General features: G+C 37.4%; 1 protein-coding gene across 3 annotated transcripts in view; it reads right to left on the bottom strand.

Annotated features, from left to right (window-relative positions):
* PTPN4 (protein tyrosine phosphatase non-receptor type 4) overlaps positions 1-15,416 on the bottom strand; it is a 184,270-nt gene that overhangs the window by 54,286 nt on the left and 114,568 nt on the right. For all 3 annotated transcript variants that reach the window (XM_056117536.1, XM_056117538.1, XM_056117537.1), the window contains exons 10-11: positions 7,010-7,098; positions 1,627-1,690 (exon numbers count right to left, since the gene is read on the bottom strand). In XM_056117536.1, the coding sequence (XP_055973511.1) occupies positions 1,627-1,690; positions 7,010-7,098 (153 nt within the window). The remainder of the gene's footprint in view (positions 1-1,626; positions 1,691-7,009; positions 7,099-15,416) is intronic.

The raw sequence follows: 15,416 nt of genomic DNA, 5'->3' as shown, positions 1-15,416 counted from the left end.
CCACATGCAACAAAATAGATGAATCTCACAATGTTAAGGGAATAAGGCAAACCAAAGTAGAATATTTTGCATGATTTAATTTATTATTATTTTTGGTTTTGGGGCCACCTGGCTATGCTTAAGGTTCACTCCTAACAGGGCTCAGGGGAATACATGGGGTGCCAGGGTAACAAATCTGGGTTGGCAGCATGCAAGGCATGTACTATCTCTGCAGTTTTCATCATAATTTCATTTTATATAGTACAAATATGAGCAAATTAATCATGACGGTGTAAACAAAATTAATGTTTTTGTTGACTGAATGGCAGGTCAGTTTTAATTATCTACTATACAAGTTTCTATCCATTATGTCAGCTTCTAATATGCTACATATTACATTATATATTTTTCAAACTATAGTTCTAAATATGTGCTGCTTTATTTAAACTGCCTTGTAAAAATACTATAATTTTTGGGCATCAATGATAAATTATCAGTTATTGTAACCTAATATCTCCTTATAAAATACAGCGGATTCAAAACTATTTTTTAGAGGGAAGTGGAGGCTTGTGGTACTCAGGGGTCACTCATAGTGGTGCTCAGAGATTGAGCCAGACTGGCTATATTCAAGGCTAGTGCTTTAATTCCTGTACCATCTCCCTAGTCCTCAAGTACCTTTTTCAAAGTTTGAATAAACATTTCACATACATAAACAAATACCTTGAAATTTCAAGCTATCTACAAAATAATGTAAATATTTTGTAAAAAATGCATAAGGCTAATTTGATTTTTAAAAAAAACAGTTAATAAGATAAACTCCTTTCTACAATATTTTCCATGAAAACCCAATTTGTTACAATACATTTATAGAAGAGACAATACCACAACAAAGGCAGGCAATCTGTTCATGAACTAGAAATGAAAGTAAACACTGAGATTTTTCTAAACTGAAATGAGCTTGTATATGAAAGGAAGTGCTATGTTTTTCTTTCTTTGGGAAAGAACAAAAGGGTACAAACAAATTACTCAGTCACTGCCTTCATGAACTGATTGAAGATAGACAATGAATTGAGAAATCAATTTTTTTAAGTTCGCAACACAGCAAAACAGATATTTAGAAGAACTGAAAAATTACAAACATGGACCGAAGATGGTATAGTGGGTAGGATGCTTGCCTTGCTCAAAACCAATGTAGGTCCAAACCTTGTCAATCAATATGGTCCCCACCCTTACCAGGAGTAATTTCTGACTGCAGAGGCAGGAATAAGTCCAGAGCACTACCAGGTGTGCTTCCCTCCATAAACAACCAAAAAATTTTGAATCACAGAAAAATAGTGGGGATCTAAAACATTCAATCATAAAATGTGAATTAACTCAGCAGTTATCAAGAATATTAGTAACATTTTCATGCACTAAACGTTTTGTTGTTAATCATTTCTTTTTTTGTTTTATTGGACCATATCCAGTGCTCAGGCATCACTTCTAGCAGGCTTGGGGACCACATGGTATGCTAGGGATCGAACCTGGGTCAGCCATGTAAAAGGCAAGTACCCTACTCACTGTACCATCTCTACACCAACCCCTGCCCCATGGCTAGTCATTTCTTAAGATTTCACTCATGTTAGTAATTAATAGGTCAATACTCACCAATTCTTTTCTAAGTTGAATAAAAAACTGCTTGCACTTAAAAGAAATTTTTACAATCTTCAACCTGGATAAAAAGATCATGAGTAGGGTATTAAAATATTTATTAAAAAGGTAAAAATAGAAAACTAAGAAATTATAAAAACTATACTACAGAAAAATTTAAGTATGTATATATGTAAAATATAAGTATGTATATATGAATCCTACACATATCCTATACATATATGTGTAGGATAACACTGGTTTGTCCTTTCCGCCTTGCCACAGGGAGCTTAGGTTTATTGGGTTACTCCCATCACAGTGCTCCCATTCCTCTATGTTTACTTGTAACTTCTTTCTTTGTGCTCTGCTTCCCCAACTGGTCTAATCACCTTTGTCTCCTGATCAGACTCCGTTAACTTGTAAATACTGCTTGTCTCTTCTCCTTAAGTCCTTTGCATAGTTAATTCAGAGCAATGTCCTTTTTGGTTAGACACAGGAAGACAGTTAATGCTATGCTTTTGTAACTTGGGAGGTAACTGACTCTGAATGATATTCACTCCTGAGCATCTGTTTACTCAACTTAAGCCTCAGTTGTCCTTACTTCCTGGCATCTCAAAAGTAGGGTCCGGATTAGGGCTTGGATCAGGGAAAGCTTGCATCGAAATGGGCCAGGCCAAAGTGCTATAGTACTTAACTGTAAGAGCATGGTAATGGACAAATTCTTTCATGATCCCAAAAGAAACAGCTAGACCAGGACTCTGCTAAGGTTAGAAAAAATTATTTTGGCCTGAGCACTGTAGTCTGAGATCTATAGTGAGATGTCCCCAGGAGAGCCACCCTAAAAGTTCAATGTATCTCTTACTGGGTCCATACAAAATAACTAATATTAAGAAGTAGAATAAGATGCTAATTAAATTACTGGACTAAGTAGAGGAGAAACACCCCTATATGATATTTCCCTCCCTTGAGCTTGATGGGTGATCAGGAAGGGCTTTTGATATGTTGATTTTGCTACTGGAGGGGGCTGTGGTGTCTACTCTCAATGCTGGGAGTTGGTGAGAGACTAGAGAGAGACCAGGCAGCAAGATGGAGCTTGGAAACACTAGCAAGGGGGATAGATGTAGGGGAAGAATACGAGACCACGCACATGGAGAGACGAGAGACGTGGCTGCGAGAGGGAGCTTGGAGAGATGAGCAGTTGAGACAGAAGGAGATGGGAATGAGGGGCCGTGTGAGACTGGGGAGCTTAGTGAGATTGGAACAGGCGCGTGGGGAGAAAGGAATAAACAGCAAATGATCACCAATGAGCTTGGCCCTTGTTTCCTCCTTCATCTGCCTATAGCATCAGCTGTCCCGGGTGAGAAAATGATTCAAGACCACCAAACACAGGGAGCGAGGGAGGGCGCCTAGGGATTTCCCTAGCTGCTCAGAGATTAAACAGACATGAACACACACACACACACACACACACACACACACACACACACACACACACAAAGTGTACCAAGTTTTTGGTGCTTGATAATTAGAATCTACACGTTCAGCTACAGAAAGTTTTATCTATCTGCTGAAAGTATGTATTTTTCAATTCTATTTAAAGAAATATGCAAATAACATGAGAGGGAAAGGGGGTGGTATGAGGGAGATGAAGAGGTGTGTGTGTGTGTGTGTGTGTGTGTGTGTGTGTGTGTGTGTGTGTGTGTGTATGCTTTGGAAAGTAAAATATTCTAGTTTGAAAAGTAGAAAGAATCATTATTCTAGTATGACATTTCCCCCTCTACAAATCAAGGGTAAGTGGCTCAATGAGTCAGAGAGCTGATATTCGATGACAGGTCTCTTATTAGCAAGCACATTTTCAAACATGTCAGATAATCTGATAGAGCATTTTATACATTTCTCTATCCCATAGATTTTGCATTCAGACAAAGCAGGGTTTAAATGCTAGCATATGGGAGCTCATTAATGATGGTTATTAAAATTCCTATGTGAACTAATTTTTCTTAATGAACTTCTTAGAAAAAATGAAAACAATATTAACAAGTTTTGCCTTCAGAAAAACTAGTTATCCTGAACCTAACCTGCTGAGATACTGTCAGAGTTGAACTGACTAGGATAGGGAAATAGCTACATCCAGTCCACTCTAGCCATTTTATACCACATAAGCCACAAAAAGAAAATAACTGATAGGCAGAACTTCGTTTAAAAAAAAATAAACTTCCGTTCTTTTTAAAGACAGTTAAAGATAATTATCAAGCAAACTAAAAGATAAATCACAGACCAGGAAGAAATACTTTATGTTTTGGGTCACACTCAGTGCTCTGTGCTCAGGAATCAGCCCTGGAGGGCTTGGAGGACCACATGGAATGCCAAAGATGGAACCCAGGTCAGCTGCATGCAAGGCAAGCACCCTACTGGCTATACTATCTTTCTGGCCCCAAGAAATATTTCTGAAAGACAGATGTGATAAAAGACTATTATACAAAATTTCTAAGGAACTCTATCTTTAAGACCATTTTTTCTACTTGGTGAGCATATATGAAGGAAGAATTCTTTTTTTAAATTTTTTTTTTTTGGAGGAAGAACTCTTAATTCAATTCTGTATGAATGAAAACTAGTACAGTCACACAGAGGAACAGTGTGGTAATTTCTTATAAAACTAAACATGTATGTACCATACCTTCCAGCAACTTCACTCTAGGAATTTACTCAAAGGAACCAGGAATTTATATCCACAAATAAATCTGCATGTAAATGTTAATAATAGCCTTACTCATACATGACAAAATTCAGAAGCAATGTAAATGTATGCCTGAAATGAATAGCTAAGTTGTGATATATGCAGACAATGTAACACTATTTAGATTTACAAAGAAATGTGTATCAAGTATCCTCACTCTTAGATATCTCTCCTTTGCCTTAGGTAGCTGCCACAGATTTCAACAAGACTATAGTTAGTGTCGTTCCTTTTTTATTTTCTTTAGTAATTCATATTCCACTTAAGAGTAAAAACATCTGATAAATATCTTTAACTTTGTTTCTCCTAGCAGAATCTACCTTATGATTCATCAATTTCTGTCAAAATGGAACAATTTTATCCTTATAAATGGCAAAGTAGCTTCCAGTCTATATATTTCAGAGTTTCTTTATTCAGTCATCTACTGGTGGGCATTTAGGTTGATTCTGTATTTTGATCATTATAAATGGCAGAGCAGCATTCCATTATATATATATGTGCACACATCTGTATTCCATTATATATGCATATATAATATATATAATTCCATTTATATGCATATGTAGATCACAGCTTCTTTATTAAATCATCTGTTGGCGGACATTTAGGTTGATTCGATATTTTGGTTACAGTAAACAGCGCTGTTATAAACATGGGAGGAGGGGGAGTCAAATTCCTTTGAATTGGTGCTTTTATATCTTTGAGATAAATGCCTAGAAGTGATATTGCTGGATAACATAGATTTTCTTTTAAACTTTTTTTATTTATTTAGGTTTTTGGGCCACACTCATGGAATGCTCAGAGGTTAATCACTCCTGGTTGGTTTTGAAGACCATTTTTGGGTACCAGATGGAACCTGGGTCGGCTATATGCAAGGCAAGGGCTTTACCTACTGTACTATCACTCTGGATCCCTAAAAGAAGCTTTTAATTTGATATATTTTCATTTGTTTATTTTTACTTTTGTTTCCCTTGCCATTGGAGTCGATTCACTGAATACATTCCTGATACTGAGGTCTTGGGTGTTTCATGCGTTTTTATTAATAAACGTTTTTATGGTTTTTAGGTCTTGTATAGAATTATTTAAGTCATTTTAAAAGTTAATTTTCACATACAGTATTAAGCAGTGAAAAGGTAAAACTTAAAACAATGATTAAAGTTTTAACTTTTAGTTTTAGTTTTCCAGACACACTGGCTGTGCTCAAGGGTCACTCCAGGAGATGCAGGGTTAGAATCAGGGTCAGTCATAGGCAGGTAAGCACCTTAATCCCTATACTATTCCTCCGGGCCAGTGATTTTCTTTCTTTTTTCTTTGCATGCGGCTACATTTTCCCAATACCATTTGTTGAAGAGGCATTCTTTCCCCCTTGTACTACTCTGGTTAGTCTATCATAGATCAGATATCCACATATATGTGGATTTATTTTCTGGGTACTCGATTCCCTTCTCCTGATATGTGTACCTGTTTCTGTTCCTAAACAACACTGTTTTAATCACTATTTGCTTTTCAATACTATTGTAACTCAGAGGGTTAATGCCTTAATCTTTCTTTTTTCTTGCTGATTTGTTTGGGCTATTGCAGGTCTTTTACAGTTTCATACATATTTTGACACATCTTTTTTCAAAGAAGAAATTTCTATTCACTGTCATTGTCCTCCCGTTGTTCATCGATTTGCTCAAGCGGGCCCAGTAATGTCTCCATTGTGACACTTGTTACTGTGTTTGGCATATCAAATACATCACGGGTAGCTTGCCAGGCTTTGCCGTGCGGGCGAGAGACTCTCAGTAGCTTGCTGGGCTCTCTGAGAGGGGCAGAGGAATTGAACCTGGGTCGGCCACGTGTAAGGCAAATGCCCTACCCACTGTGCTATTCATCCTTTAAAAATAATCTCATAAGAGGCCAGAGGAACGTTACAGAGGATAGAGCATTTGCCTTGCACATGGCTGACCCAAGTTTGATACCCAGCATCCCACCCACCATCCCATATGGTCTCCTAAACATTGCCAGACTGCCAGAAGTGATCCCTGAGTGCACAGCCAGGAGTAATTTCTGAGCACTAATAGATGTAGACCAAGAACAGAAATATAATAATCATTAGAGACATAGTCAATAAAGTCTGTCCCTAGGCTGGAGAGATAGTACAGTAGGTAAAAGGTCTTGACTTGTTATGGCCAACCTTGGTTCTGTCCCCAGCACCCCCCAGGAACAGTCAAAAATAATTCCTCATTGTAGAGCCAACAGTAACCCCTTGAGTACTGCAGTGTATGGCCCACCCCTCTAAAAAAAGGGGGGCTGCCCCTGAAAAACACCCCCCAAAGCAATTTGGGGAGCAGAGAGAGAAAACACAGTAGTTAAGGAAGCATGCTTTGCATGCCCAAAGTTTGGAGTTTGAATCTGGACACCACACACCACCAGGTGTCACTCTGGGGACCCCAGTGCTGGACTGATAAAACAGTAAATTTTTAATTTGCTTTTATAAGCTTCACAGAAGATTTATATATACAATGAAATACATCAGTTTTAAGTGAATACTTTAAGTGAATATTTCAAGTAAGTGAGGCAAAGCTAAAGTTATACAACAGTATTATTAAATACTTCAATAGTCATTTTCCTTAATATAAATGATCATACTTGGTAATATAATAGTAAAAGTATTAACATTCTTACCATGGAAAGGTATTCATTCGTACCCTGTTCTTATAAATCAGAATTCCTCCTGACATCACTCCAATCATAATTTCATTATTACTTTGATCCTTCAAAAAAAAAGAAAACAAATCTAAAATAATAGGCTTTAATTATTAAAAATGTTATAAAAAATGAAAGTGTTAAAACACTGCAACACTTTGAACAGTAACTGATACATAATATTTAAAAATATATACGGCCTTTGCTACCTCATAAAAATAATGGACATATATCAAATAAAACAAATCTCACAATTATGAGGATTCATTACTCTATGGCAAAATGATTTCAGGATCCCCTACTGTCACTGTCACTGTCCTCCCGTTGTTCATCGATTTGCTTGAGCGGGCCTAGTAACGTCTCCATTGTGACAATTGTTACTGTGTTTGGCATATCGAATACGTCATGGGGAGCTTGCCAGGCTTTGCCATGCAGGCGAGATATTCTCGGTAGCTTGCCGGGCTCTCTGAGAGGGGCGGAGGAATCGAACTCAGGTCAGCCATGTTGGCCCCTCGCAAGGCAAACGCCCTACCCGCTGTGCTACCGCTCCAGTCCCAGGATCCCCTAAAGTTTATTAATCGGAAATAATTCTTTGGGATAAGAATCAAAGGCCTTCTTGTCCTGTACAGTGATGAATTAGTATCGTCATTTCAGTTCTAAAATGATTTATACCCAATCACTGCACAAATACAGTGAATCATAAAAATGTAATAAAGAGTTTGGATTTCAGAAAAAAAAACTGGTAATAAAAGAGTGTTTCAAATAATTCTATAACATGAAAAAAAAGAAGCACATGAAATGAGAAAAACTGTTGGGAAGTTAGGAAGCGTTCAGGAACTTTGAAGGACCAAGTAGGGTTGATAACATATAATAAAGTGGTCAAGCATGAGCCTGTATAATTTATCTGGCTACCTGTTATGTTTAGCAATAATTAGCACAATAACTGTACACTATTATCAGAGTCCAAATTCACTTCCCTGCCCCAGATGTTTAACTCTCAAGTCATTTTTATGAGGGTTTGGTGGGGGGTGAGGGGGTGTAGCGAAGTATAACCAGCAGTGCTGATGGCTATTCCCAAAGATGCTCAAGAAATCATCTGGTGCTTGGGACCAAAAGCCAGGACTACCGTAAGCATAGCATATGCTCCGAACCTCGTGTTATTTTTTTGAAGGTCAACAATTAGCACTCTGGATCAACAGGACAGTTTCTAAAGATAAGACATTTAATATGTGCTGCTAAATTCCCGTGGGGCTTCCAATCTCAGAGTCAGAGAGAGTACATGAAAAAAGGCAGAAAGCATATAACACTTGAAAACAAAATGTAACGTTCAAAATATATAATCAATAGACTATAGCACTGCAGCACTCTCTTCCCGTTGCTCACAGATTTGCTCGAGTGGGCACCAGTAACGTCTCCACTGTGAAATTTCTTGTTAATATTTTTGGCATATTAAGTACGTCATGAGTAGCTTGCCAGATAAGTTGTTTTTTTTTTAAATGTAAAGAAATAAAAAGGGTAAGATCAAGTTTACAGGAAAAAAAGTTATATATAAAACCAGAGCCTTAACCACACATGAAAGAGAAAGTTCTATAGAAGGTAGAAGTCAGGAGATACAAATTAAAAGACAATGGACGAAAGAGGAAAAAAAAGAGAGAGAGAGGGTACTTAAATGCTCCTACCAATTCCATGATCCTTACTTATTCTGATTGAGATACAGGACACAGAAGTGTGCAACCTGTTTGAAACAGTTAAAAGTGTAGACACTGAAGAGAGAATTAGAGTGACTTCCAGAAGGAATAAATAATCCCATTCTGGAACCCGCAAACTATAGCATATTTTACCTAACAATATTTACCTAACAAATTCCCATTCCTTTCCCCAAAAAATTTAGAGATAAGAGCATTTATCAAGAGAACTACAAATACAAAAGGAGATTACTCTCAAGTACCACCGAGCCTGTAAAATCAGTATCATTAAAGAGACATACAAAACTCAATAAACAGATAAAGCAATTAAGCTGCTATAATAATGAAAAACTTTTTTTAAAGAAAGGTTTATGTATCTCTAGGAACACAAAATCTTAAATTTTAGTTATTCAAACTGAAGTGATAGTTCTCAAAGAGTACTCAGAGGTGAACAAATAGAATATAAAAACAAGAAGCAATTAATACAATGTTGTTAATTTCGATGTACAAAAAAGGTATGTTTTCCTCCTCGCTTAAAAATACCTACTTTGCATTTTTTCTTATCACCTACACACTAACACATAGCAAATTATTTAATATATTTTTTCTTTTCACTAGAACTTAAGTAGCAAAGTATAGGGCTTCTACTTTGTTTACTACTGAATTCTTGAGCGCACAAAAGTGCTTTGTACTCATTTATGGAACAGATACTTACCAGTTAGAGGACTATGTTTAACCTGACATTGGAAGGTCTTAAAAAAAACCATTCTGTGCCATACCATCCCACTTAATCTGTACTTTATCCTTAATAAAAACCATTTGGTTCTTGTCAGACCAGTTCCATTATGTATTGGTGTACCCATAATTCTAGGTTTTCCTAATGCTGTTCTTATATCCTTTTATCACTCTTTGATGATTCAAACCAAAGCATAGAGATCTCTTCTTTTTTCCCTTCGGTGAAACTTTCATTAGTTCACATGTAAATTTCTCTCCTATATATTTAACCTGTCTCTTAGAAGAGTTACCTGAAATACCCTTGGTTTTTTGTGTTTCACTTTACTGTGCATAGAAGATACATGTACTTTAAGAAACTCTACTGGGACCAGAGTGATAGCACAGTGGATAGGACACTTGCAAGCAGCTGACCCAGGATCAAAGTACCCCATATTATCTTCCAAGTCCTGAGGAGTGATCCCTTAATGCAGAGCTAGGAATAAGCCCTGAACACTGCTGTTAAAACCAAACCAAACCAAACTAAACCAAACCAAAAAGTCAACCGGAAACAAATAAGCTATTCCACAAGCTTTTAATCACTGAAAGCTCAAAGAATACTTAGCATTTTTTAAGTAAAAAAGTAATTTAAATTTAAGCTATGTACAACCTTTTAGACTATTGTACACACAACAGAGTACAGCATGGGGTAAATATAAAATTTATATACACTGAGAAATCAAAAACTTCTATGACTTACTTTCTTCTCCCTCCTTCTTCCTCCCTCTACTCCTCCCCTTCTCCCTCGACGAAAAGGGGGAAAAAAAAACCCTTCTTTGACTTGCTTTATTGCAATAACAACTTTATTGTCATGGTCTGGAACCAAACCCGCATTACTGCCAAGATGTGTATGTACCTAATTACTAAGAGCTATATGGCAATGACAGGCTAATAATAACTAACTAGGATAAACTGTCTATGGCCAAGGAATAATTATGTTTGCTTGCCTTGTTTAAATTTCCAATTTTTTTGTTACTAACACTCCTGCGAAACATATCTATGACAAACTTTTTGCAAATTGTTATGAAATTTTCTAAAGGCTAATACTCAATTTCTTACCTCATCGTGAATCAAAGTTAATGAAATAACTGTTGTGCCTTGTCTGTTGTCCCACTCTGAGCATCAATGTATACTGTATTACTTGACATTCCCTTACAGAACCCAATTCTCAGGTAATCTCTGATCATAAAGACTTATAAAGAGAGTACATATAGTTCCCAGTGGAACTAAGAATAAATGATGACTAAAGAAAGTAACTATAGTAAGTAGTAGCAAGTTGATTTGACAATATAAATTCAGGAAAATCTTTAAAATAAATCAAAGGAATTATAACGTCAACAATTTTTTAAAACACATAACTGATGTGGTGATACTGCAATTACTAACTATCTGAAAAAAATGTAATACGGGATATGAATAACATTAGCATATTTTTACCATGAAAAACTGATATTATAATTAACTTCTGAAATACAATATGGGATTAAAACAATTACAAGATATTATCATTCTATAATTCTTTAAGTCCACCTAAATAAAATTACTCTAATAAAAACATAACCTGGAGAAATGGTACATGTACACTGCTGACCTGGGTTCGATCCCTGGCACCTCATTTGGTTCCCTGAGCCCCACAAGGAGTGAGCCCTGAGCATCGCCTGGTGTGGCCCATAAACAAACAAAAATCCTCTAAAAAGAGAACATATGGGAATATAATTTCCAACACGGTAAACCTAAAAGACCCAGACATAATAACCAAGCTAGTGTAATAAGAATTAGTAACAACAGGTCTTATTTCTCTCCTCTCCTGCTCTTCCCTCCCCTCTCCTCTCCTTCTTTCTTCATTTTTCTTCTCTTCTTTGTTTCACTTATTTTCTTTCATAGAAAGAGAAAAAAGAATAATAACAGGTTGAGGTTCTGAAATATCTCTTGTCTGTAAAAGAATCAAAGCTTCTGAAGAAACAGTTGATTTCAGGTCTGTAGCAGAAAATACACAAGATAACTGAAAAATAAATGAAAGTATTAGATTGATAAAAACTACAAAGGCCACAACAAAAGGGGGGAAAAAAGAGACTTTTAGTGGCCAAAGAGAGAACTTAACTTTCAAAAAAAAAAAGAATTACAATATACTGAAGTCTACCAAGTATGTTTAACACAATAGCACTGTAGCACTGTCATTCCATTGATCATCGATTTGCTGCAGCGAGCACCAATGTCTTCATTGTGAGACTTGTTACTGTTTTTGGCATATCGAGTACTCCAGAGAAGCTTGCCAGGCTCTGTGATGTGGGCGGGATACTCTCAGTAGCTTGCTGGGCTCTCCGAGAGGAACGGAGGAATTGAACCCAGGTCGGTCGCATGCAAGGCAAACACCCTACCTGCTGTGCTATCGCTCCAGCCATGTTTAATACATAAACTTAAAATGATGTTCTATTTAAAAGAAGTATTTATTTATCATCTTAGAATTGCAGGGAACCAATTCATTATCTTGAAAATGAATAAAAGGAATGAATCAAACAACACTTTCCCATGTCAACTAAACTACCTGCTGAAAAATCAAAGAGTAAAGAAGGGAACTGACTCTTTTTACATTTGGTGAATATATGAAACCAAGAAGAACTAGCAGTTCTCCCACTTGTAGACTCCAATAAGTTAGTGGATTCCGGTATTCAAGCATCAAAGACTGCTAACTTTTGTGTGTGTGTGTGTGTGAAAACCAGGGCCCAGGAGATATAGCAGAGGTCATGGGTGCAAAGATGAACAGAACCTTTCAATCCCTGGCACCAGATGGGCCTTTGCTGAATGTAGCTCTGGGGGACCTTTAAGTACCACAGGGCATTGCCTTGGTGGTCAGCACCAAAGAACTTAAGCACATATTCTGCAACTTTTCTTTTGTACTTAGCATTCTGTAACAATCTTATGTGTATATATACATACACACTCATATATATACACACACACACATATATGAGTACACACACATACCTCTAAATCATCTACAAGAGCTACTTATCTCGAAATAATAGCTTTATTCTAATTTCATAATCTCCAGTTTGGGTTTTTTTCGTTCTTCTTTTTCTTTTTTAGGGGGGACTGTACCACTTGGGGCTACTCCTGGCTCTATGCTAGGACATTGCCCTGGACTGTGCTCAGGGATTGTACTTGGGCCTTCTGTATGCTCTTCCTTCACCTAAGATTGTTTCTAGTTTTTTCAGTATTTTGAATAATGCCGTAATAAAACTCCTTGTACACACTTTAAAATATCCTTAAAATATATACAGAATAGAATCTGAGAAATAGAAATGATCATGATGGCATTCACAGTAAAATTTGTACTCCAAAAGGGTTTGAACAAGTTATATTTCAACAATGATCAGAACGCCCATTCTTCGTACTCTGACAAATGATGGATAAGTCTTTTAGTTCTATTTGCAGGGGAGGCATATCCAGCAGCGCTCCTGGGGTGACTGGCTCTGTGCTCAGGAATCAATCACTTCTGGCAGTGTTCCTGGGACTACGTATCTGAACTAGGATTGATCATGCACAAGGCAAACAAGTGCTTTAACCACTATACTATCTCTTTAGCATTGGTAAATTAAAATCTTTTATCAATTTTGCTAATCTGATAAAATTAGTATCTTTGTTTTCATTGTTGTATATTAGATTAGGAAAGAGAAGTATCTGTTCATACTACTGGTTGCTTTCATTTGCCCTGTCATATGTTTTCTGTTTTTCCTAGATTTCTAATTTTATTAAAATTATTCAAAGCAGTCAAGTTATTCTAATTATAAGATGTTCTAATGATTCTAATTACATTGAGAATTTCGCCAAGTTATTTGTAGGATGTCTACAGTTTAACAGTTTCTCAAAACAAAGAAATAGGACCAAATGATGATAAATCCATGGCCTATACTTATTTACTTAAAATTTTTATTAGTGAAACACCATGAGGTACAGTTGTAGACTTACAAGTTTTTGTGCTTTGGTTTCAGTTATACAATGATCAAGTACCCATCCCTCAATCAGTTTCCATTCTCCAACACCAATGATCCCAGTATCCCTCCCACACCCCCATCCCATCCCACCTCTATGGCAGGGCATTCCCTTTTGTTCTCTCTCTCCTTTTGGGAGCTGAGGTTTGCAAAAGAGGCATTGAGTGGCAATCATGTTTGGTCTGAAGTCTACTTTCAGCATGTATCTCCCATCCTGGAAGGATCTTCCCAACACCCTTTACTTGGTGCTCCCTTCTCTATCTGAGCGGCCTTTTCCCTTAGCATGTGTGGCTGGCCTGCAAGCCATGGAGTGAACCTCCGGGTACTTAACTATTCTTGGATGTTAGTCTCCTATTACTTTATGTTCCCCAGATGAATGCAATCTTTCTATATCTGTCCCTCTTTTTTTCTTTGTTTTTTTTTTAATTTTTATTAGTGAAACACCATGAGGTACAGTTGTAGATTTATAAACTTTCGTGCTTGGGTTTCAGTCATACAATGATCGAGTACCCATCCCTCCACCAGTGCACATTCTCCACCATCAATGATCCCAGTATTCCTCCCACAGACCCACCTCCCCCATCCCACCCTGCCTCTGTGGCAGGGCATTCCCTTTTGTTCTCTCCTTTTGAGTGCTGTGGTTTGCAAAAGAGGCACTGAGTGACAATCATGTTAGGTCTATAGTCTACTTTCAGCATGCATCTCCCAGTCTGGGAGGATCCTCCCAACACCCTTTATTTGGTGCTCCCTTCTCTATCTGAGCTGTCTTTTCTCCTAGCGTGTGCGGCTAGCCTCCAAGCCATGGAGTAAACCTCCTGGTACTTATCTCGGCTATTCTTGGGTGTTAGTCTCCTATTTTGTTACTTTATGTTCCCCAGATGAATGCAATCTTTCTATGTCCCTCTATTTCTGAGTCATTTCACTTAGCATGATACTTTCCATGTAGTACCAATTGTATGTAAATTTCATGACTTCATCTTTTCTAAGAGCTACATAGTACTCCATTGTGTAGATGTACCAAAGTTTCTTTAACCAATCACCTGTTCTCGGACACTTGGGTTTTTTCCAGATTTTGACTACTGCGAACAGTGCAGCAATGAACACAGAAGTGCAGATGTCATTTCGACTATCTTTTTACCTCTCCAGGATATATTCCCTGGAGTGGTATTGCTTGGTCAAATGGGAGCTCAATTTCTAATTTTTTGAGAATCATCCATAGTGTTTTCCAAAAGGACAGGACCAGTTGGCATTCCCACCAGCAGTGAAGGAGAGTCCCTTTCTCGCCACATCCACACCAACACCAGTTACTTTTGTGCTTTTGGATGTGGGCCTGTCTCTGTGGTGTGAGATGATATTTCATTGTTGTTTTGATCTGCATCTACCTGATGAACAGTGGTGTAGTGCATTTTCTCATGTGCCTTTTAGCCATTCAGATTTCTTTGAGAAAGTTTCTGTTCATTTCATCATCCTATTTTTTGATGGGGTTGGATGTTTTTTCTTGTGGAGGTCAACCAGTGCTTTGTATATCCTTGATATCAATCCCTTATTAGATGGGTACTTGGTGAATATCCCTTCCCATTCTGTGGACTGTCTTTTTATTCTGGGCACTGTACCTTTTGAGGTGCGGAAGCTTCTTAATTTAAGATAGTCCCATTTGTTTATCTCTGTTTCCACTTGGTTGGTCAGTGGAGTGTCATCTTTGAAGATACCGTTACCCTCAATGTCGTGGAGGGTTTTGCTGACCTTGTCTTCAATGTACCTTATGGATTTAGGCCTGATGTTGAGATCTTTAATCCATTTTGACCTTACTTTTGTGCATGGTGTTAGGTTGAGGTCTAAGCCCATTTTCTTGCACGTGGTTGTCCCGTGATGCCAGCACCATTTGTTGAAGAGGATTTCCTTGCTCAGCTTCACATTTCTTGCTCCCTTATCAAAGAT

This window comes from Sorex fumeus, unplaced genomic scaffold (genome assembly GCF_029834395.1).
Source record: "Sorex fumeus unplaced genomic scaffold, SorFum_2.1 ptg000035l, whole genome shotgun sequence".
Classification (NCBI taxonomy): domain Eukaryota; kingdom Metazoa; phylum Chordata; class Mammalia; order Eulipotyphla; family Soricidae; genus Sorex; species Sorex fumeus.
Note: the sequence above shows the minus strand (reverse complement) of the source record. Positions and strands in the feature narration are given on the sequence as shown.